The 24,458-nt window shown below is 31.5% G+C and overlaps 2 protein-coding genes across 5 annotated transcripts; both read right to left on the minus strand.

Annotated features, from left to right (window-relative positions):
- Nucleotides 1-940: 940 nt before the first annotated feature.
- LOC107022653 (zinc transporter 2) lies at nt 941-3,533 on the minus strand. The gene is made up of 3 exons (XM_015223250.2): nt 3,110-3,533; nt 2,620-2,850; nt 941-1,485 (listed from the first exon to the last, which is right to left on the minus strand). Exons 1-3 carry the CDS (start codon nt 3,495-3,497, stop codon nt 1,094-1,096), a joined length of 1,011 nt encoding a protein of 336 aa, XP_015078736.1. The 5' UTR covers nt 3,498-3,533; the 3' UTR covers nt 941-1,093.
- Nucleotides 3,534-13,658: 10,125 nt separating this feature from the next.
- Nucleotides 13,659-19,995, minus strand: LOC107021742 (E3 ubiquitin-protein ligase SDIR1-like). 4 transcript variants are annotated; one of them, XM_027917543.1, is made up of 11 exons: nt 19,782-19,995; nt 19,499-19,604; nt 17,796-17,943; nt 16,741-16,824; nt 16,005-16,059; nt 15,860-15,909; nt 15,528-15,756; nt 15,295-15,376; nt 14,842-14,902; nt 14,303-14,422; nt 13,659-13,996 (listed from the first exon to the last, which is right to left on the minus strand). In XM_027917543.1, exons 4-11 carry the CDS (start codon nt 16,750-16,752, stop codon nt 13,928-13,930), a joined length of 678 nt encoding a protein of 225 aa, XP_027773344.1. In that variant the 5' UTR covers nt 16,753-16,824; nt 17,796-17,943; nt 19,499-19,604; nt 19,782-19,995; the 3' UTR covers nt 13,659-13,927. The 4 variants fall into 4 exon arrangements, with proteins under 4 accessions (XP_027773344.1, XP_015077934.1, XP_015077935.1 ...); XM_015222448.2 differs by having other exon boundaries at nt 17,796-17,980; XM_015222449.2 differs by having other exon boundaries at nt 17,796-17,980; nt 19,499-19,613.
- Nucleotides 19,996-24,458: the final 4,463 nt, after the last annotated feature.

The following is a 24,458-nucleotide window of genomic DNA, read 5'->3' on the forward strand; positions in this document are numbered from 1 at the left end:
ATGGTTAGTAGATATAAAGATGGGATTGTTTTAACAAAATTTAAACTTTTGGGAAAATCCCAAATCATGATATGAAAATTTCAAATTATGATTTTTGGAGAATATGAGATTCTATCTCATAATATGAAATCAACATGAAATCACATGTCCAAATATTAATTTCATCTCACAATTTCCTACCGTGATATGATATTATTTGGTCAAACACCTACTTATTGATGCACAAAAGGGTCATCTAACACAATAGATCATTAATCTCATCACACATTGTACTTACCTAAATGTAGTTGTTCAACTTCACATGTTTAAAGCTAGGCATAATACATATATTGGACCTTAAATTTGGCTTCAAATTTTAACTTTGACCTCCAACTTTCATAATGCACAAACATGCACTTTAACTATCCAACTCTTAAATAAATAAACACATGAGTCCTACATGACACAATACACGTACGACACCACGTAGGACAAAAAATGACATGTAGGACATGTGTGTTTATTTATTCAACTTTATACAAGTTTAAGTATCTACTTGTGCACATCTAAAATTGAAGGACATAAATATGATTCGAAGGCAAGTTAACGGGCACAATTTTGTATTATGCCTTAAAGCTAATATATCTAAAATTTTGCATTTAGATTTTGTGTTACTCATCCTACACATATATGCTTTAATATAACAAATTTATTTTAAATATTTGTACTTATTGATACATATATTATTTCTTTCAATATATATTTATCCTTACTATTGTCCCATGTAGTCCACATATTCATTTTCTTAACAATTTAGGATGAATATGGTTTATAATTGCACAATAAATTAGAAGATCTGCTTATATAAAATCAATAACCAATGTTGTACTGGAAAAAAAAATGCATGCACGCATAATTCAATCTCAAAAGAAACAAAACAATAAAGATTAGCAAAACCCCATGTAAAATTCAAGAAAATGAATATTTACTTAGTTCATCACGAACTCTCTAATAATGTTGTCACACCGTATCAGGTCTTAAAAAAAAGCACTATTTTTGAAGGACGCAACATACAGTATCGACATTTTGAAGAGTCTGAACAAGATAGTTTAATTTAGTCCCATATCATGACAACAGCAATAACCCCAACACCTAGAAGGACAGCAACAAACTTGAAGAATTGAGTATCAAAATAACATTTATTTTGTGGTTTAAACCCTTTTGCAATTAGGTGATTAATTGCCACATAAATAAAAACCCCACAAGCAATTGCCATTGAAATAGCATAAGTCCAATCAGCTGTACGGCCTTCACTAGTAGCATCAATTGCAATTCCTATACCCACACCTATAGGACTTGAAATTGCAAAGGCAAAAGAGTAAGCACAAGTAAGTAGAAATGGCCTTTTTGGTATCATTCTTAAAAGTGCAATTCCCATTGCAATGGCTGCAAATATTTTGTGCAATGAAATTGTCCATAGGTTTCTCCATGCCTCTCCCTTTGAAGCTGAAAATTACATCAAGGAATGTGAGGATTAGCGACGGACAAATTTTGTAGCTAAACAGTAAAATATGTTGATAATCTTATTTAGCAAGGATTAAGTGACAAAGTTCTTAGCTAAAATTTTAGGGTTTTTGTAGGGCAATTAGGGGATTTTTCTCCACTAAAGTGTTAGGACTAAAGTGTCATGTGTAACCTAACAAAGCAAACCTCGAAAGACCACAAGTCAGAAGACAAAACGAGAAATATACAAAAAGACACAAAGATCTAAGGTGGTTCGGTCAATCGACCTACATCCACAAAAGAGATGAACAATCCACTATAAATACGAGAGTACACAATAACCTCACACAATTCACTCGGAATAAAAAGAGGCTCACGGAGGTAATAACGCATCACTTGTATCACACAAATTCTCTCCCCCAACCAAAATTATCGAAACCCCTAGGACTATATTGTGAATGTTAATTAAGTTAGAACAAATGAGTCTCTATTTAGAGAGTCCTAAGCAATTTCTACAAATATGGAAACTTTATGTTTTCCTTTTAGGAAAAGGAAAACTTATTTATGATGAGAAACTCAGAGTAAATATCCAACACCAAAGCACATTATTGAAGACGATTCTCCTTTTTTTGGGCAATTATCCGAGACCTATGTATTGACCCGACTAGCTATCCATATTCGTGGTATGTAGGCATACTAAGGAGAGCAAAGTATTCCCTATATATATTGAAATATTTTCTTTATTACCATAGCTCAAATGCGAGACATTTGGTTAAGGATATCGGAAGGAAAGCATAGTATCCCACCATATCCCTTTGATGGTATTATTAATTTAGGATGATCACAATGAGTAAATGTTTTTTTACAAAAGCAAATATGAAATGAAACTAAAGAAGTTTAAACTCTTTTCACTAAAAAAAAAAGCATCCTCTAGTCCTCATGTAACACATTCCCTAGATGTTCTAGGTTAACATAGTGTATTGAACTATTGATAGTGTATAGATTTTTAACACTATCAAGTTAGATTAACATAGTGTATTGAACTATTGATAGTGTATAGATTATCTATATATAATCTCCTGGAGATAGTCTCTCTACATAAATAAAAAAGATTATATATACTAATAGTTTATTTACCTGATACTCCAACAGCAATGCCTTCAAAAATAGAGTGGAAACACAATGCAAGAATGAGAAGAATTGTATCCCCAAGTGAAGTTGTCTTTAGAAATGGATTTGTTCCATGTCCCTCATCAATATTAGTTGACCTTCCTTCTTCATCCACTTCAACTTTGGACTCACTTGATTCATTTACACCCTTTGTCACAAACATAATAATGCAATCACTAAACATAGTGAGAAGATAACCTACAAAAAAAAAAAGTTACTCGTTTTATTTGATTTGCGCGTTCCTCATAATGTTGTCAGATGTGTGACAGATCCTCTAGTAGTATTGCATTTGGAGGATTTAACATGAACGCGGTTATGATGCAATAACAATTGATAAGAATTTAAGTTATATGCATCATCAGTAGTCTAAAGATATTTTCAAACTATCAAAGCTCCTAAAAAATTATAAAAAGCGAGATTTAATAAGATAGGTTATCTGCTACGATGAGTAATTAACCTGCAGAAGCCAACATGAAGGCAAAAGGGTACTCTTTTTCTGTAAGTACACTAAAAGTTGTAGCAGAATCACTCAAAAAATGCATCAATGAAGTCCCTAAGAAAACACCACCAGCAAATTGAGTTCCTAGCAAGAGAAACCCCTCATTCCATCGATAGAAATAAGGCGATACGCCACCAACAAATGTAGTTACAAAGAGTATGATCAAGCAATAAATTTTAACAAGAATCAATCCTTTCGCGCGTAAATTTGTATTTGTATCTCCATTTGAATCATGTTTATCATCATCATCAGCTCCACCATGACCATTGATAGTTAAAAATTTCAAGAACAAAAACAGGAATAGTGTTAACAAAGTAGTTGACTTTTTTATGGAAGTCATGATCATTTCTTATTATTGTTTTGTGCTATGAAAATTAGTTTAAATTAGTTGATGTATAAAAAGAAGTATAATTATTAGACTAAAAATTTTGATGATTGTGTAGTATTTTTGTAGTACAAATTTGACTTTTTGGATTGGATTGTACTACAAAAAAAGGGTTGTACAAAGTTGCTGATTGGCCGGCTTCTTATAGGAAGTTGACAATTTCATTGAAAAATTCGAAGTCGTTATCCTTCGAATATATATTGATAAACCCGCTCGTATGTAATATTTCCTCTGTCTTATTTTATATGAGTTAGTTTGACTTCACATGAAATTTAACAAAGAAAGAAAGACTTTTGAAACTTGTGGTCTAAAATAAGTGATCAATATTTGTGTGGCTATAAATCATCTCATTAAGGATAAAATAGGAATTTTAAAGTTAAATTGTTACTTTTTTTTGTTTCCTACCTAGTGTTCGGAGCCCACATTGAAGCTTCGACTAAATCTGGATCACGCTCTGCATGGCCCATTCGGGGGCGGCGTTCCGGACAGAATTTTCTCCATATACAGGCCTCGAGCCCGAGACCTCTGGTTTAGGGCGAAGTACTCCCACTAGTACACCACAACCCATGTTGATAGTTAAATTGCTACTTAATATAGACACATGCATGTCATTCTTTTTGGGACCGTCTTAAAAGGAAAGGAAGTCATATAAACTGAAATAAATGGAATAGTTCGCAAACAACATAAGAAATGTAAATCGCATCAAATTTACATAGTATTATGACAAGCTCGACTGAGAAGGCGTTTACAGGTTCTCCCTCATGGGATACTATATTTAATCATAAAGTATGACATATAATAGGAAGTTGACAATTTCATGGATATATGAAATTTCATAGTCGTTATCCTTTGAATGTGTAACGATAAATCTGCTTCTATGTAATATTTTCTCCGTCTCATTTTTTATTGAGTTAGTTTGACTTGACATAACATTTAACAAAAAAAGAAAGACTTTTAAAATTTGTGGTTTAAAATAAGTGATCAATATTTGTGTGGCTATAAATCATTTTATTAAGGATAAAATAGGAATTTTAAAGTTAAATTGTTACTTAATATAAAAATATATCATTCTTTTTGTAACGAACAAAAAAGGGAAATAAGTCATATAAACTAATTCGCAAGAGATGAAAATCACACCAAATTTATATAGTATATTATAACAAGCTCGACTGAGAAAACATTTACGGGAGAATGATCTCTGACCTCCCTCATGGGATACTATATTTAATCATAAAGTATAACATATAATATAGCAGTGTGGTGAACATAAATGCCAATGCTTCTAATTAAAAATGGGAAATGTTGTTTAAAAATGGAAACAAGATAATATAATATATTTTCCAACTATAATAGAAGAAATTATTAGATGGTTCTTTTAAAGTATTAAATTTTAGATCAAGATGGCAACTCACTTAGTCGATATTTCCGAGGATAAATCACCAAATGAAACATTTTTTGTTTAAATATAAACTTTAAAAAGAGTCATTATATAAAGAGATTAGTCTAAGAAATATAGTATTCATTCTGTCTTGTTCATAAGTAGAGGAAATAAAACTATACTATACATTAAAAAAAAATTGTAAAAGGAGAAATAATTACTCATATTACTATAAGGGTTTGTTCGGTCATTTAACTATACTCCCTCCGTCTGGTATTGTTTGTCATGGTTTTCTATTTTTAGAGTTAAATTATAAAAACTTTGACTAACATTTTAAGATACATTTTTTCATCATATTAATATGCAAAAAATTGTAATTTATTGTACTTTTCATATAGTTTTAGAATATCTAATTTTTTTTTGTTTAAAATATCGAATTAATGTGATCTAATTTACATTTGAAAACTAATCAAATTGACTTTCGATTAGAGCAACGTGATAAACATTTTCAGACGGGGGGAGTATAATTTATGTATTACCTAATATTCATATTCATGCATATTTCATATTTTTTTCTGATATAAAATAGGGATAATGCACAAGTACCCCCTCAACCTATGCCCGAAATCCCAGAGACACACTTATACTATACTAAGGTCCTATTACCCCCCTGAACTTATTTTATAAGTAATTTTCAACCCCTTTTTAGCCTACGTGGCACTAGTTTGAAAAAAAAATCAACCATCGTTGGGCCCACAGGATAGTGCCACGTAGGTCGAAAAAGGGTAATAAATTATTAATAAAATAAGTTCAGGGGGGTAATAGGACCTTCGTATAGTATAAGTGTGTCTCTGAGATTTCGGGCATAGGTTGAGGGAGTACTTGGGCATTATCCCTATAAAATAATATATAATTTCGTGCATAACTTAGATAGATATTATGTATGAGGAAAAACTAAAATGGAGCAATCAAATCCATATTAGGTAATTGAAATGTTTACAACATCATCAACTATTTTCTGTCTGATAGAGCTTAACTAAATTGCTTTAAACGCAGTTGATGCAACTATTTTCTATGTGATAGAGCATGAAATTGTTAGGGGACCAAAATAATCAAACGTTATGTGGAAGCTAACAAAAGAAAGACCATGAATAAGAAGACAAAAGAAAAACATATCAAATGAGACACAAACATTTAATGTGGTTCGATAAACCAACTTATTTCCATATGAAAAGATGAACAATCCATTATATACAATACCGAAAGAAATGACCTCACATAAGTCACTCAAAATAAAAAGAGGTGCACACAAGTGTTCACGTAACATTTTATATCTCCCAAATTCTCCCTTTACACAAAATTCGCAAAGCCCCTAGATCCACATTGTGAATGCTACCAAATTTGAAGAAATAAATCTTTATTTATAAAGTCGTAAATATTTTTCTACGAAAAAACGAACTAGCCAAATATAGAGACTTTGAGTTTCCTTCAAGGAAAAGGAAAATTTTATTTATAGTAAGAAACCAAAATAAATACCCAACATAAATATTAGGGGGGGGGGGTTGGTATACTACTAGATAACACAAGTTTTAAGTATAAAAAAATGGTGGTTTAATTAAGGAGCCCATCAGGTTTTTTATTGAACTTGGAGAGCACTGGCTCGTTATTCTTCCACTACACAGAACGGGAGCTATTCGTTGCTCTGTGAAACCAGCCTCACACATTCCCTTCTTTGTTTGTTTGATTCGAAGGGGAAGGGCCCGTTGAGTTCTTAAGAATCATAATATTTTTTCGTCTAAATGCTAAAATGGTTTTCTTTTTCTTTTTAAAAACTCCATTTTTCTCATTGGACCACGTGACTCAACTCCGTGCTTGGATAGGGCCCGTTGAGTTCTTAAGAATCATAATATTTTTTCGTCTAAATGCTAAAATGGATTTCGAAAAACTCCATTTTTCTCATTGGACCACGTGACTCAACTCCGTGCTTGGATAGGGCAAGCCAAGACTAAATGGCAACCGAAGTCCAGCCATTTGGAACAGCCTAACATCCCACCACATTGTTGCCCCAATTTAGGTTACAAGCCCACGTTACAAGGCTCGGCATTTAGATGTGTTATGTCATCATTATATGTATTCACAAAAGTAATTGTTTACAAACGATGTGGGAACAAAATATGTTATGAGTACTCTACCTTTATTTATTAATGTACATTTAGAAGTTAATTAAAAATATAATTTAGTCATTATTTCATGAACATTTAGATATCTTTCATGCATAGACAGTGCTACAAGGAATTCCCTTCGTTTATACCTTCTTCTATTTACAAAATCCAGTAACTATAAATGAGTAAAAGTGTGGCTATTTACTACTACTTTTCCCGGTGACAATAATCTCAAACAACCTAGAGTACGATTAAAAATGTATCTCCTCTTTTAATTGATGCAACTATTTTCTGTATGATATTAGCAAACAACATTTCCTCTAATTTACTACAACAAACACAAGTTTTAACATGATTTAATGGTTATAGAAGCTTCAAATTTTTTTAAAAAAAAAACTTCAAAATTCTTAATGTGAATTCATTTAATCACATAACGAGTTTTAAGCTTTGCAAAAAAATTTAAAAAAAAGTGGTGGTTTAATTAGGCAGTCTATCAGGTTTTTGTTGAACTTGGAGAGCACTGGCTCGTTATCCTTCCACTGCACAAAGCGGGAGCTATTCGTTGCTCTGTGAAACCAGCCTCGCGCAGTCCACTCCACTCTATGAGCCAAGCAGCTCTGGCTCGTTATCCTTCCACTGCACAGAGCGGGAGCTATTCGTTGCTCTGTGAAACCAGCCTCGCGCAGTCCACTCCACTCTATGAGCCAAGCAGCCCTGGCTCATTATCCTTCCACTGCACAGAGCGGGAGCTATTCGTTGCTCTGTGAAACCAGCCTCGCGCAGTCCACTCCACTCTATGAGCCAAGCAGCCCATACTTTTGTTTGGACCCCGTGACTCAACTCCGTGCTTGGCTGGGGCAGGCCAAACTAATGCCAACCAAAGTCCAGCCATCTGGAACAGCATAACATCCCACCACATTGTTGCCCCTACATAGGTTACAAGCCCACGTTACATGGCTCGACATTTAGAAGTCATGTTGTATCGTTATATGTATTCACAAAAGTCATCCTTCACAAACGATGTGGGAGAAAAAAATATGTTGAGTAAGTTTACCTTTATTTATTGATGCATCTTTAGAAGTTAATTAAAATAGAATCTAGTCAACACTATGATATTATTTCTTTAGTATAAACTATACTTTTCTATAAGAAATTTATTTTTTTAAAGAAAATGTTTTCTCAAATTGTGTACGACCAAACATTGAAAAAATGAAAAAGTAACAAACATTCAATGACAGAGAGTGATGCGTCAATATGAATATACAACTCCTTGTTCCCATTGGAAAATTGGAGGATTGGGGCCGAGAACTAATATCGAAACACTTATCTATATGCTTAAAGGCTTATTGTGTTTTTGTTCCCGATTAGAATCTCAAACAACCTGGATTACAATTAAAATATATCTCCTCTTAATTAAATTGCTTTAAAAGCAGTCGATACAACTCTTTCCTACGTGATATAGGATGAAATTGTTGGGACAAAAAATAATCAAGCTAAATGTCAACCGACGTACATCCACATGAAGAGATGAACAATCAATTATATAAAAGCTAGAATACACAATATCGGGATAAATAACTTCACACTATTCACTCGGAATAAAAGGAGGTGCACACAAGTGTTCACGTAACATTTGTATCTCCCAAATTCTCCCCCTACACAAAACTCTCAAAAGCCTCTAGAACCACATAGTAACTTACTATCAAGTTAGAAGAAATAAATCTTTGTTTAGGGAGTCGTTAACATTTTTCTACAAGAAAACGGACTAACCAAATATAGAGAATTTGTGTTCCTTTCAAAGAAAAGGAAAACTCAATTATAGTAAGAAACTATGGTAAAGACCCAACATAAATATTAAGGGCGGAATGTGGTATACTAATACTAGATAACACAAGTTTTAACATGAATTCAAAGAATTTCACAAAAGGAAAGTATAGAAGAGTTAGATGCAAAATAAAAGTGGTGGTTTAATTAAGGAGTCCATCAGGTTTTTATTGAACTTGGAGAAGCACTGATTCGTTATCCTTTCACTGCACAGAGCGGGAGCTATTCGTTGCTCTGTGAAACCAGCCTTACGCAGTCCACCCCACTCTAAGAACCAAGCAGTCCATACTTTCATTTGGACCACGTGACTCAACTCTAAGAACCAAGCAGTCCATACTTTCATTTGGACCACGTGACTCAACTCCGTGCTTGGATAGGGCAAGCCAGACTAATGCCAACCAAAGTCCAGCCATCTGAAACAGCCTAACATCCCACCACATTGTTGCCCCTACTTAGGTTACAAGCCCATGTTACAAGGCTCGGCATTTAAATGTGTTATGTCATCATTATATGTTTTAACAAAAGTCATTGTTCACTAACGATGTGGGAACAAAATATGTAATAAGCAACTCTACCTTTATTTATTTACGTAAGTACCTTTGAAAGTTGATTAAAATTGAACCTAGTCAGATTTTATGATATATTTTATTAAACATTTAGATATATTTACTCGTAGAAAGTGCTGTAAAAATTTCAATTGAATTTGTCATAAGTTGCTATATAATCCAAGCTCTATCTAGACCTTTCTTTATTTACAAATAATTGGACAAAAGTACTCCAAATTAAAATACGAAATAATATTAAATTTGAAGAATTAACAAGTGAAACTCAACAATTATCCACGTGAATGGGGAATGACTATATTATGAATGTATACATGAAAAATATGTGTGATAATAAGGATTAATCGTATTTGATATAGTATATTTTTACTTTAAATTTCTTCGTAGTGAACATGCATCAGTTACACTTGGTTAGTTAGCAGCTTTGACATCCTTCAACCGTCAAACTTTGATGTATACCTAGATAACATATGTCACACAATTAACATTTAACTGTTCTTGATTCTCATATTTTTGTGTTCGTTTCAGTCATGAACAACACATGATTTCATGCGTGCGTAGAATTGGCCTTCACTCAAGTAGAAAGTCGATAGGTATTTTGAGAATAGTATTGAGAACTGATATGAGGGAGAATTCAGACAATTCACAATTTTCATAAACCATTTAGCTGTCATGGGTAGAAAAGGGTCAATGATCACTCAAGTAGAAAGTCGTTAGGTGAGTACATTTGGTTGCAAGAAAAATGTTTTCAGCAAAAAATATATTTTGGAAAAAAGTTTCTCGAAAAATAATTAGTTTTTATGTTATTTTGTTATGTTTGATAAGTAAGCAGAAATATTGTTCTAGAAAAGTTTGGGTATAATCTAAGATAAATATTATTAGACTTGAAGGTGAGGGTAGGATTTGGGGTTGGTGGGAATGGACGCTATGGGGGGTCGGGAGGAGACAAATGATGTAAGATGTCATTTATGAAACTTGTTTTTTCTACTTTTTACTTGAAAAGTCATTTTCTTTATTAATTTTTATGAAACTTATTTTTCAAAAGAAAATGCTTTCCCAAATTTTAACCAACCAAATATTGAAAAATTGAAGAACATTTGCCGGAGACTATTTTCCTCCATACCAAACACATCATCCTTATGGAGTGATCAAAAGGCCCTTATTTAGCCAATACATTCAGTGACACATAGTGTGATATACGTTAGTGTGAATATGTAACTCTTTATTATTTCCTTCGGAATCGAAGGATTGGGACTAACAACTAACACCAAAACACTCATCCACATGCTTAAGGGCTAAATTAAATCTTATTCCTTTTATGATTTTATATGGTTACAATCTCAAACAACATAGAGTACAATTAAAATGTATTTTTTCTTAATTAAATTGCTTGAAAAGCAATTGATGCAACTCAGAACATGAAATATTAGCAAATAAACATGGTTTTACTACTATTAACACAAGTTTTAACATGAATCCATAGTGAGAGAAGCCTCTCATATTGAAAGAACTTCAACAGGAGACTATTTCATACACTTTATCTCACATTTAGGTAAACTTGGACCAAGCACCAATTATAGAAGAAAAAAAGTGGTGGTTTAATTAGGCAGTCCATCAGGTTTTAGTTGAACTTGGAGAGCACTGGCTCGTTATCCTTCCACTGCACAGAGTGGGAGCTATTCGTTGCTCTGTGAAACCAGCCTCACGCAGTCCACCCCACTCTAAGAGCCAAGCAGCCCATACTTTCGTTTGGACCCCGTGACTCAACTCCGTGCTTGGATAGGGCAGGCCAGACTAATGCCAACCAAAGTCCAGCCATCTGGAACAGCCTAACATCCCACCACATTGTTGCCCCAACTTAGGTTACAAGCCCACGTTACAAGGCTCAGCATTTCGATGTGTTATGTCATCATTATATGTATTAACAAAAATCATTGTTCATTAACGATGTGGGAACAAAATATGTAATGAGTAACTCTACCTTTATTTATTTATGTAAGCACCTTTGGAAGTTAATTAAAGTTGAATCTAGTCTGATGTATGATATATTTTATTTAATATTTAGATATATTTTACTCGTGGAGAGTGCTGCAAAAATTTCAGCTGAATTGGTTATAAGTTGCTACATAATCCAAGCTCTATTTAGACCTTTCTTTATTTACAAATAATTGGACAAAAGTACTCCAAATTAAAATACGGAACTACTTCAACAAACGATAATAAATTCGAAGGATTAAACAAGTAAAACTCGAGGAAACTCAAAAGTTCTCTACGTGAATGGGGAATGACTATATTAGGAAAGTATGTATGAAAAATATGCGTGATAGTAAGAACTAATGCTCATTTGGTTTAGTATATATATGTTTTTTTAAATTTTTTCATAGTGAATATGCATCGAGTATACTTGGTCAATCGATAAATTGATATTCTTCAACCGTCGAGCTTTGATGTATACATAAATAACACATGTCAAACAATTTACATTTATCCGTTCTTGATTCTCATTATTGTGTTCATTTTAGTCATGAACAACATGTGATCATTTCATATGTGTGTAGAATTGACCTTTCACTAATCCTCCTTTAAGTGGCTTACACTTCACAGTCACATAGCTAATTTCGAAATATGTGACCCGTAGATTCATTGTTTGGTAATTGATCATGTCATGTCAAATCTATAAATCATTAAAAAAATTGTTTCCTTATTTCCTAAACATTGTCGTATAATGAGAATGGATTAATTTAATGACAATGTTGAACTCTCATGATGTTGTTTGATCTCTTTGAATCTAGATTTTGAAATCTCCAACTAGGTAAACTTATCATTATGATGACTTGTTCTCAGTCATAACCCTATTCTCTTTAATGATTTATTAACCGTCTCTCGAGTTAGGCCTTTGATAAGTGAATCTTACACGTTATCTTTTGACTTTACTTAGTTGATTGTGATAATTTCACTAAAGAATTATTATCTAACGGTATTATGTCTTCAACTCTTCATCACATGTGATGAGACTCTCTTTTATTCATAACATTTTCAACTCTTCTTATTGCATCTTGACTATCATAATGTATACATAAGTCAAAATATAGGTACAAACAAGCATGTTCACAAAAAAAATAATATATCTTTCTTTCCATATATATATATCGCGTAAATTATATATATATATATATATATATATATATATATGGTTCGGTTGTCAATTCAAGTCGTACACGACTCCCTTAGGCCTAGCTGTTTTTTTTGGTTCTTTCTTCACTTCTTTTAATCCTTTTTATATTTGTTTTGTTTTTTTTCCTTTTTGTCTTTTTTTTCTCTTAATTTTTTTTTTCCTGTTTTCGTGGTTAGTTTATCTTCTTTTTTATATTTTTGTCCTTTTCTTTTCTTCTATTTTTTTCTTTATTTTATTTTAAGATAAATATTAGTTAACTATATTAGATTAATATAAATATATAAAAATAAATAATTAGACTACTCTAAATGTCACTAATTAGGCATAGATTTTGTAATTAGTTTAGTGAATAGAGATGTAAATGGGTAGGCGGAGCTAATTAGTTTGTTCTTATATTGATAAGTTAACCATGTATGAGTATTTTTATTTTACAATTTGGAGAACTAAATCTAATAAAGTTGAATAATGAGAACTTAATAAAAGGAAAAATGATTTTCTTAATCTCTTAAATTATGAGAAGAAAAAAAAGTATGTTTTGGATAGAATCATTTATCATGGAAGGCTAATTTGGTATCTAACTTGGACGAGTAAAATAATCTATGGAATACTAATTTCATAGTTTGACACTAAAAAATTGTATACTTTAAAAGTAGATGAATTAATTAAGCAGTTGTTCAATTGGACGAGACTAGCCTCATTACTTCCCACCTGTGAACGTACACCTAACTCCACCTATTCACTCATCATCAATCGCGATATCCAACTAAGACTAGCACTAGTAGACACCTATTGTATTAAAATCAGATGTCCGCGTCTTTTTACTATTGTTAATGAATCTCTTCCACAATCAATCCTACTCTATGTTAGATCATTTCTATGAATACTATTCCGATCAAAGTAGTCTTATTTTTTCATCCCGTGCTAGGAAGCATTACTCCTCTTTATTCCAATTCGAAAATCAGAGGATTGAGGCTCACACACATAAAACTTCAAAAAAAGGAAAATAGTAGAGGTTTTTGCACATTTAAGTTACATATTGCTTCAACACACTTGAACTTTTATTACATAGAACTTCAAAAGGGAAATAGTACATTCTGCTTCAAACAAACCAAACTTGAAACACACACAACTTCAAAAGGGAAATAGTATAGGCTTCTGCCTACTAATTTTACATACTGCTTCAATAAGTCTGCAAACTAGAGTAGAGAATTCTTATAAGAATTCATTTATTCTTCAAACATAGAGTTTTAAGCTTCGTTACTCGTCACACCATTTCATACTTCCTGACTTCAGCATAAGTTACAGACTGGACAGGTAGGACTCAACTCGAGCCATTTATCAAGGCATACAGCATGGAACTGCAAAAAAAAAAAAGATAAGTGAACACTGACAAGAGTGCGAAATCCAAGACTACGATTAAGTTTGTGGATTAGAATTAAAAGAAGTGCAAAGATCAGTTAATTTCTGAGTTACTGGCGTTTATTCAAGCCTCAAAGATAAGGAAATGGTAGTTATAGTCGATAACATTGAGTGATTTTATCCATAATCGTTGAAATTGAGCTTCAACTCAGATCTATGTCCACGATACTGTGATTTAGGGAAATGGTTGAACATGATCTATTATAGAGGAAAGGAAGAAAATATTAGATAGAATAGGAAGAAACCTGATGGATACAGGGAAAGCAACAAACAAGGTCTCCCTCAATAACTGGCTCCAAACAAATATTACATATCAATTCATCAGATGAACCATCTTCGTCGGGCACACCTATTGTCATAGATTCCTGCTTCATTTGAAAGGAGCACATTACAAATACTGAAAAACCAAACCTAATGTTTTAAGCGAGTTGAATGGAGAATTTCATAAAAAGAAGCACAGAAGAACACAAAAGGACTAGAAAATATATGATAGGATAAGTATATCGTGGAGCTAGAAAAATATATATCATTAACGGGCTGCATATACAGATATCATGAGAGTTTTAGGTATTTTCCCCTCTCCCCTCTCTTGAAAATCCAAGGCAAATAGCTGTGAGAAAATTGATTTTTCACATTACTACTCCTGGATTTGCAAATATTATCCAAAAAAGGGAAGATGACAAGCAACTAAGGGAAAACAAGGGGTAGCTAAAATAGACGTGGAGAGGTCACCAAGCTATATATAGTATTTTGGCATAAACCTTGAGAATATGAAAGAAAATACCTGGTCTGAGGCTAAGGCTGAGGTTGAAGAAGATGAGGCCTGTTCCGGTGGAGCATCCTCACTGCAGGAAAGAACAATACTGAATCGTCCATTAAAATTTCAATGCAAAACTGTCGTTAAAAATTTCAATACAGATAAACTCATCGAAAAGTACACATTTTTCAACTTAACATTTGGTTCTTCAAACAAACTATGCACAAGTCATTAATCTCTTTGTTGCAGTTTCATATTTCAAACTTTTTTATTTTCCCCATCCTTTCAAAAATATATTCAAAAGTTCTTTTTATTGTTAAAAAATATATGCAGAAGTTTTTGGTAGTTAGCTGAAGGGAATGTGATCAACTAGCATTACTCTAGATTTAAACCACCAATCGTCCTACTCTATGTGCACAAGAATTTAAGTGAATTCTAGGCTTGAGAGAAAAAAGCACGACTTAACATGCTTGTGCTTACCTCTCTAGACAAGCATCTATCTCTTCGTCATTCACAGAAGGAATTCTGAAGATAGAAGATAACTCTCCGTAGGTATGGTGTTCTGCATATGGAAACAACCATATAGTAAGAAAAAGATTGTTTTTATTTTCCTGACAGAATCTTGAAAGGTGAGTATGATAATGATTCCAAGAACATATCCACATCAAAACTTTTGCTAGATAAAGTTTTAGCAGATTGCATAGCAAACATACCAAACTCATCAACTTCACGGTTTAGATTAGCAATTTGGAGCCTCAGGTCTTGCAATCGTCTTCTGGTGGGAAATGATTCTAATGGAGGCACATCGTAATGAAGTTCATCAGAATCAATCAAGTGGTTAACCGGTGCAATCCTTTCTCTGTCTCTAGCTTGACGTATAGAACAAATTTCATATATCATTACAACTACTATCACCGGGACAACATGTATAGCAATGACACCCTGCACGTGAAAATTTGACACCATCATGTCAAAATATTATGCCACCAAATGAGTCAAGAAAAATGCTCACTAATATTCAGCTTAAGACTAGGACGGAAGTTACCACAAGAACCCATGAGTCATCAGGGGGGCTTATAGCGTAGATGACAACAGCTGCCAAACAGTTTAACAAATGGATAATTAATAGACAGGTTCCACATAAAGAATTTGCAAGAAAAGAATCATAAAAAATGAGGCAGAAACTTTACCTAGGATAGTCAGAATGACTGATGATAATACCGTTGCGCTTGAAAAAAATTTACGCTGGTAGTAAAGAAATTGCAGTGTCAAGACAAGACTAGACTAAATACTGGTAAATATTTCTTGACCTCTACACAAGTATATATAACAAAGACTCTGGTTTACAGGGAAAAAATCACCATTTCAGAAAACATGCAAGATAAAGAGTAATACAAGCAAGTAGCACAGCCATTAAGGACATAGGAATACATCTTATGCTCTTGGCTGCATCTTTCACAGCTTGATTCAAGGGAAAAAAAGGCAAATGCACGGAAATATGCAAGTGCTTAGGGGGCTTTTAACCATGATTTTTTTTACTTTTTCCAGAGTCGAACTCTGGGAAACAATTTGGCCATAAAATTCTGGAATTTTGAAAAACATCAAAAAGTTGTTTTCACTTTTTTCACTCCAAATTAATCACAGAAAGTCAGAAAACCACTTCAAATTCTATTCATGGCCACACATAACTTGGCCAATTTTCAAATATCATTTTTCACTTCTAATACAAAAACTACTTTATTCAAATATCACAATTTTTATAGTCAAACTTAATTTAAAATCCAAAACTCCTGAGGAGCTAAAACGGAGCACTTGATAAGGACGACCACAAGTCAAAACAAAAATTACTAAATATTCACCATCATAACTTCTAGAAGAGATGAATGATTAGTGAGTAATTTTACTAATTTTTAAAACTATGATTACCACGATCGACATAATGGCGAAGATCTGTTGAGGCTTCAGAAAGCTGTACTGTGAGACCCTCACGTTCACTTACAGTGAAAATATCTGCATAATTCAAATTGTCAGACTGTTAGCCCGTATAAAGTTCCTTACCCTTATACCCTTTTATCAAAAGCACGCATGATCAGTCCCGGACTTCGTTGGAATTTCACAAAGAAGTAGATAAGATCTTTAAAAGTAGAGATAACTAGTTGCACATGAGCAATGATAAAATAAAACAGAAGTGAAGAGCACCCATGTGTAAAAACAGCTAATTAGTTCAATTTGGGGCCTTGTTATAAGGTTGCCTTATCTACCTTGTTATAATAATAATGTTTGCAGATTATACCAGAATGGTTTCATATTCAAGCACAAAGTTAAGAGTAATGCTGTGAACGCTCATTCTCCTAAAATTATTTTTAAGTCAATCTCAACATAAAACTATCTTCTTATAGTTCAAGATGATATATCATCTCTTTTAGAACTTAGGCATATGCATTGCAATCTGAACCGATGAGAATAAAGATGACTCAAGACATATCTATTTCAATCTTTAATATGGAAGTTTGGACAAAAAGAGAATTTCACTTGATGGCTAGAGTATACTAGGAATTGCACTTTCAAGCATTGTGCAATAAATTCATTACCTTAACAAATTGAGATCCCAATAGCACAAACATAACTCAACGGAAGAGTCAAATTGAGTATTCTGGATCTCTGATTTCTTCTTGCTCTACCACAATTACCATCTTAGCCTAGTACATGGTGACACTAAACTAATCTGAAACAGGTCAACATCGTGCTTATACAGGATGTTTTCTTGAAAAATTCCTTGCATGAGGGTCGAGCAACTAATAATTTTTCAAGTATACTCATGATTTGCTAATGAAGTACAAACATAATCAAATAGAAGAAGAATAAATCACAAGACCATTCAAGCGTAACATAGGATGATTTACCAAAATGCAAGGCAAATTTAAAGAGGAAAAATTTGAGAAATAGAAATAGCAATAAAAGGAAATAGAGATCTAATGAACCTTAAAAGAGAAAGAGAATATCTCCAATGCCAGAAGCCACAATGAAGAACAGCATCAAGGAATCCGAACTTTATATATCAATGTTGTCGGTGTTGGTACAGTGTTCTGTTTGTCTGATTCGCTGCCTAAAGGTGTCTTTTGCATGAACCTTATCATCATTAGATCAGCACATGTCGACATTGCATCTTTACAAAAAAAAACTACCATGAAAATTTCTACACGCAACAAGAATATTGAATATAGGATTTAGAAAGATACACTAGCTACTCCACACTACTCTTTTGAACACGACAAAACTAAGAATTATCTTTTTTTTCATTAGTAAAAAAATAATAATATTCTTTTAGGCGAGGAATCCGATTGGCAAAAACCTTTGGGTAATTCAGAAATGCCTTTATTAGCAAAAACTTGTTTTTCCTTATATACAAATATTTTATCAAGGCATCAACTAGTAAATCAACACGCTTCAGTCCCAAATTAGTTGGGGTTGGCAATACGCACACTACATACCGCATTCTATTCAGATCCATTTCATCCAAATACTAAATAATCACAAATTAACTATCAATATGAGTTGATATATCTTAATAGGAATTCAAGAACATAAGGAAATACTCGCATGTATAGGAAAAGTTATTTTAGCCCCTTTTTCTTTTATTTATCGGCAGGATAAGCTTATTGATAACCAGCATCAAGTGAGTGTTGGAGAAAATGTACAATTAGCATCATTACAAATTGAGTAAAGAGCTAAAAAAATTCAATCTTGGCTTTGACATCATTAACAACTACAACAATAACATACCCACTTATATCCTACAAGTGAGGTCTGGGGAAAGTAGAATGCACATAGACCTTACCACTATCTTCATGGATATAGAGATGTTGTTTTCGAAAGACCTTCAACTCAATTAGAACCTTCGACATTACTAAATAATGCCATAATGCACCATAAAGAAATTGTAGAAAAACATTTGTATTGATTATACTAACATACTCTTGTTTTCTCTCTAAACGTCTTGTTTTCCTATCCTTACGGGTGGACAACCAAATGGCCCTAGGATGGCATTCCAAACCTTAACCTCAAGTTGTTGAAGAGAGGTTAAAAGTTATTGAAGTAAGTGATTATCTCATCTAAAAGCTTAAGTTGTTAGAGGGAGCACACTCTTATTATTTAACTGTATTCTCAACTCACCCCCTCATGTGCAGGCCTAATTCTTTTTCCATAGGTTAAGCATGTGTAAGTATTTATGATAATGGATAGTGGTGACATTTAATCCTAGGACCTCTCTTACTATAATACCATGTAAACAAATGAATCTTGAGCATAATTCAAGCAAAAAAGTTAGCTCTCAAGGGGAGGATTGTCTAATATCATATAAAGCAACCACACATCCCTTTTTCATCCTATGTGGGACTTTTCAACACTCCACCATGTTGAACCTCATGCCTAGGTCTAGACATCTAAAGTGTGGGCAATTAATATGGGCATCCAACATCGGTAAACAATAATTGGGATGGGCCGCTCTGATGAAGTGTTGAAGTGTGTGACCATCTCATCTAAAAGTTTAAGTTGTTTGATAAAGAACATTCTTATCATTGAATTGCATTCTCAATAAATGAATGAAAAGATGGTTGGAGTGCTCTTCTTAGCATTCACAAAGTACTCATATATTGCATAGTTTAAGCCAAGTGAAGCAAGCTACCTTTTCTGGTGCAGCACTCTTCCAGATTGTTTTCTACAACCAGACTGAATTAGGAGAAATGTTTCTGGACAGAAATTGATAGCTGGACTTGACCATAAGCCACCATCTGCAATTCCTTTCCATGACAACATATCAGGCTAGTGAAGTGACAATTTTTAACTATAAGTAAACACAGACAATGAAATTGGACAACAATAACATATAATGGTGATATTTGCATTCATTCACCCATCCATCAACGCAAATATGAAGTATTTAGTACTCAAAATGGAAATCAAATTACCTGTTGCGATTCGGAAGTTGGTGTTCCATAATATATTGATTTGAGCTTTATCAACAACTAATTTCACATTTGGTTACTGAAATTTCAACTTTAGGGTTCGATTTCCACCTTGTAATACTCTTACCCAATTCCCCGGAGATCAAATATGTGAACGCCGGCAGAACTGTAACTCAACATTTTTGCCACCCCTCTTGTCAATCTTGTGGGATAGGTTAACTAAGGTTTAAAATATTATGCGGTTAAATAAATTTATACTATTTAATTTATAGTTTGTTATAATTATTACTAGCTTGGTTGCGTTGATATAATTTTGCATATTTACATAATTCGCAACTAATAGTTGTTAGTTTGATTTGTATTTGGTTGTATTTGTATTTGACGATGATTTTCTTTGGTTTTTCAGTTTTATTATCATGTATGTTCAATCTTTTTGTGTATAATTTTTTAATATTTTTGAATAAACTATAGTTTTCAAATTTTGTATGGTAAAAATTTTTAAATATAATTTGTATAACGATTTAAAATTAGTATGTAATTCCAGAATTTATATTATTCAATTATACAAAAACACACGAATTATATTTAAAAAAATTGTACCCGTAAATTATTGTCCTCTCTCGCTCGCCTCTCTCCTCACTCTCCCAATCTAGCTCGTTACTCTTTGCCCTATAACATGTAGCTACGAATTATAATTAGCAAACTATAGTAATTGAGAGTAATTAAGTTATTTTTGAGTGACTATATGCGAAAGTTCTCCTATTTACAAACAAGATATACACGTGTAATGCACATGCAACGAGACTAGTTTTTAGATAAATATAAGATTGTATGTTATCTATACAATCCTATTGTTATACAAATGATATTACGCAAACAATTTTTTTGCAACTCAATAGTCGATGCACTTTCCAGTCAAACGAGTTAATCAGGGCTTTTTATTTGCTTAGAATGCTAATTGTTCGCTTTTACAATGCAAACATGAAGACTCAAACAAAAACATAAAGGGAAATATGATGAAATGTGAAGACTGTCAAACGAGTTAATCAAGGATTTTTATTTGCTTAGAATGCTAATTGTTCGCCTTTACAATACAAACATGAAGACTCAAACAAAAACATAAAGGAAAATATGATGAAACGTGAAGACTTTCAAAAATATTGTTTGATCATCAATGAAGTCCGAATATAATAAAATAATATTTGTTACAATATTATACAATATATTTTATAGTGTTTTTATCGTAATACATTCATAATTATATATGTTTTTAAAAATAAAAAAAAATGTCATTTTTAATAAAAGTAGCAAAAGCCCACAAATTACATTTCACATTACTTGTATCATATTTACCCCTCCAACACACCTCATTTTCATTCTCACTACTGTATACCCCGCCCCCGTTACCCCCACCCCATCTCTCATTAGATATAATTATATTATTTACAAATATTTTACTTTATTAACCATATATAAGAAAACAAAAAAAGAAAGATACATTTATTTTCCTAAAATAGAAGATACGTATGTTTTAAGAAAACATTTTTCTTAATATAAAACAAATTCTTGGTGTGAGTTTTGTGTTGAAGAATTGAGTGAGTAGAGAACAAAAGTAGAGTCAAATTTGAAGGGATCCAAAATTCAATTTTGTGATGCGTAATGAAAACTACTACCTAAATATAATTATTATATAGACTATAGTAAATAACACTTCTTTTAAAACTCTTCTATTACACACTATACTCATCTCATTTTTCTTTAAAAAATAGCAAAATTATGGGGAACTTCTTCTATACACGTTACCTCCTCTATTCTAATATATATATATGATATGTATTTTGAACGTATGATAAATAAAAATAATTAAAATGATAATTGATGTTGAAATAAATATTCATATTATACATGTTTAAATGAAAACGATTTCAGATAAGAAGTTTAAAAGAGTTAAAAGTTAAAAAACATGGTGCAACATTTTCTTTTAATGTAAGTAGTTAATTATTGAGATTTATTACTTTTAATGTTATTTGTAAATATATAAATTATTTAAAATGCCGTTTGAATTATTAGAAATGTATTTCTTCTCTTTATTTAAATTTACGTGGCACAAACAAAATTTAGAAAATGTATTTTTATATGATTTTTAAATATATTACGTTTTTAATTATATAATTTATAATACTTTTTGTGTAATCTTTAAATATATAATAATGTTGTGTTTTTAGCCCATTTTACTATTGTATAATAATGACAATTAAATGTATATTGGTGGAGTATGCCACGTGCAGATGTGAATATGTTAATTTTCATCTGAATTTTATAGATTATTTTATCAATTTTTTTAAACCACTAATTTGAAGAGTATTCTTTGAAAAAATTATTTTTTTTGAAAATATCAATATATATTCGATTAATCAATTTTGAAAGAACATTCTCTCACATTAAAGTACTTGTGTGGTTAATTTTATTTTCGATTTTCTAAAATAAAAATCTACTAATATTATATATATTTATTTATTCAATATAAATTTGACCAAATATCTTAACTTTAAAACAGGCAATTTTAAAAGAACAAAAGAAACTTTTGACTTCCCTAAACTTAATCCACAGTTAATAGGTTCTATTTTCACACCATGTCCCCATCACATTAAATTAACTCACAATATTAGATAATTTTTATAATTATACCTAAAGATAAAACTAAATTAATCAAATTTAGTAAACCTTACTAAATTAATTCTCGATTATATTTTAATAACAAGGCCCACCACATGTTTATGTTGAGGCTTGATCTACATGAAAAAATAAATATATTGTACGTGTATATCATGTCAATATTATCTCATGTAGTTAGAATTTTATATATACTATGTTATATAAAAGCAATCGATCAATAATATAGATTGTTAGTTCATATAATTTATATTTAGAGTCGTATGTAACTTGCTGCCAATTGTCTTAATTAGTATAATAGTGCAAATTCACGTCTTAATTGAGACGCCTAAAATTCTCTTAATTTTTTAAAAAATATATTTTTTCTTTTACCATATATTTTCGAATTCCTTAATTATTAATTTTACCTTATATCTCTTGATATGTATTTTTCTTGTACCATATATTTTAAGATTTTTTTAATTTCAAATATTATAAAGAAAACTAAATAACAATTTGATAGGGAAAAATAGTAAATGACAATTTTATCTCTTGTATCAGGTGTTTTGCATTATGTATCACTTTAATTAATAATATATATATTTTTAAATAGTTTGTGTAAAATAATTAATAACATTAGAATGTGATTGTCATTATACACTTTCTTTCGATAAATCTTTCACTTAATGTACTGCAAGTTGACTCTTGAAATATGATAAGTGCCGTAAAAATTGAAACATAAATAGTAATATACGTAAAAAAATATATATTAAAAATTGCAATAATTAACAATATGAAATATTTGTTATATTTGAAAGACATAAAAATCAAGCTGGATTTTGAAGTTTTATATGTGCCACGTAAATTGAGAAATTCTATAGTAAAAATTTTAAAATGGGAAAAAAGATTTGAAATATATTCAAATTTTGATCGAAATTGTTGTAACAATATCGAACTTTGGAAAGGACCTTTTAATTCCCTAATCTATTTAATAACATATTTTAAAGACAGATATGATATATGTGCTTACATGAACATCATAAATATTGCATCACTATAATTAGTAATATGTCCACGTGGGCACATATACACCTTTAAAATACGTTATTAAATAGTGCAGGTGAAAATGTCCTCCATAAAGTTTGGTATCGCAACAGCAATTTCCACCAAATTTGATACTAGATGAGGGTGTTTAGACGTAGTTTTCACTGTTGTCGTTGTTTTTGAATTCTCTGTTGATAAGTTTATCCTAACTTATCATCAATCAACTTAAGAAAAGCATGTTCAACTTAGATATAGAAAAGGGAAAAGGGTCTGATATACCCCTCAACTTTATCATTTGGAGCTGATATACCCCTCGTTATAAAAGTGGCTCATATATGCCCTTACCGTTATACAAACGGCTCACATATACCCCTGCCGCTACAAAATGACTCACATATACCCTTCATTTAACGAAAGTTAAAAAATTAGTTTTAAATTTATATTTATTACTTCTAATTTTAAAAAAAAAAAATATTTAGGGGTATATATGATTATTCTATCAAAGTTCAAGGTATATTTTGATTTTTTTCATACATAAATTATTTTTTGACTTCTTTCATTATAATTATTTGAGTTTCTTATTCTTATTTTATTTTTTTCTTACATTCCTTAGTTTAAAGAAAAAAAAGTAAACTATTTTTTTTGTGTGTATTGTAATTTAATTACGCATTCGGAAAAAAAAATTGGTCATCTACAATAAGTTTTACAAGAATATTAGTGAAACATAAATAAATTTGATTATCAAAATAATAATTATAAATTAGTCATTGAAATTAAAAAAAGTCAAAAAAAATATGTTTGACGAGGATTAAATTTACTCATATAGGATTATAGTTTTTAGAAAAAAAATAAGAAAAATTTAGATTAAAATTATTATTTTTTTCATTTCCGTTAGAGGAAAAGGGTATATGTGAGCCATTTATTTACAAGTAGGGGTATATATGAGCCACTTTCATAACAAGGGACATATCAGCTCTAAATGAC

Source organism: Solanum pennellii, chromosome 6, assembly GCF_001406875.1.
Source record: "Solanum pennellii chromosome 6, SPENNV200".
Classification (NCBI taxonomy): domain Eukaryota; kingdom Viridiplantae; phylum Streptophyta; class Magnoliopsida; order Solanales; family Solanaceae; genus Solanum; species Solanum pennellii.

Excerpts from the sequence above, each read along its gene's own strand:
- LOC107021742 (XM_027917544.1), bottom strand. Across the intron at positions 14,903-15,294 it reads ATAGATGCTTGTCTAGAGAG|TGAGGATGCTCCACCGGAAC; the intron begins GTAAGCACAAGC and ends TCTTTCCTGCAG. Across the intron at positions 14,423-14,841 it reads CAGCCTTAGCCTCAGACCAG|GAATCTATGACAATAGGTGT; the intron begins GTATTTTCTTTC and ends CAAATGAAGCAG.
- LOC107022653 (XM_015223250.2), bottom strand. The coding sequence starts at position 3,497 with ATGATCATGACTTCCATAAAAAAGTCAACTACTTTGTTAACACTATTC. Across the intron at positions 2,851-3,109 it reads CTTCATGTTGGCTTCTGCAG|GTTATCTTCTCACTATGTTT; the intron begins GTTAATTACTCA and ends TTTTTTTTGTAG. Across the intron at positions 1,486-2,619 it reads CATTGCTGTTGGAGTATCAG|CTTCAAAGGGAGAGGCATGG; the intron begins GTAAATAAACTA and ends TGTAATTTTCAG.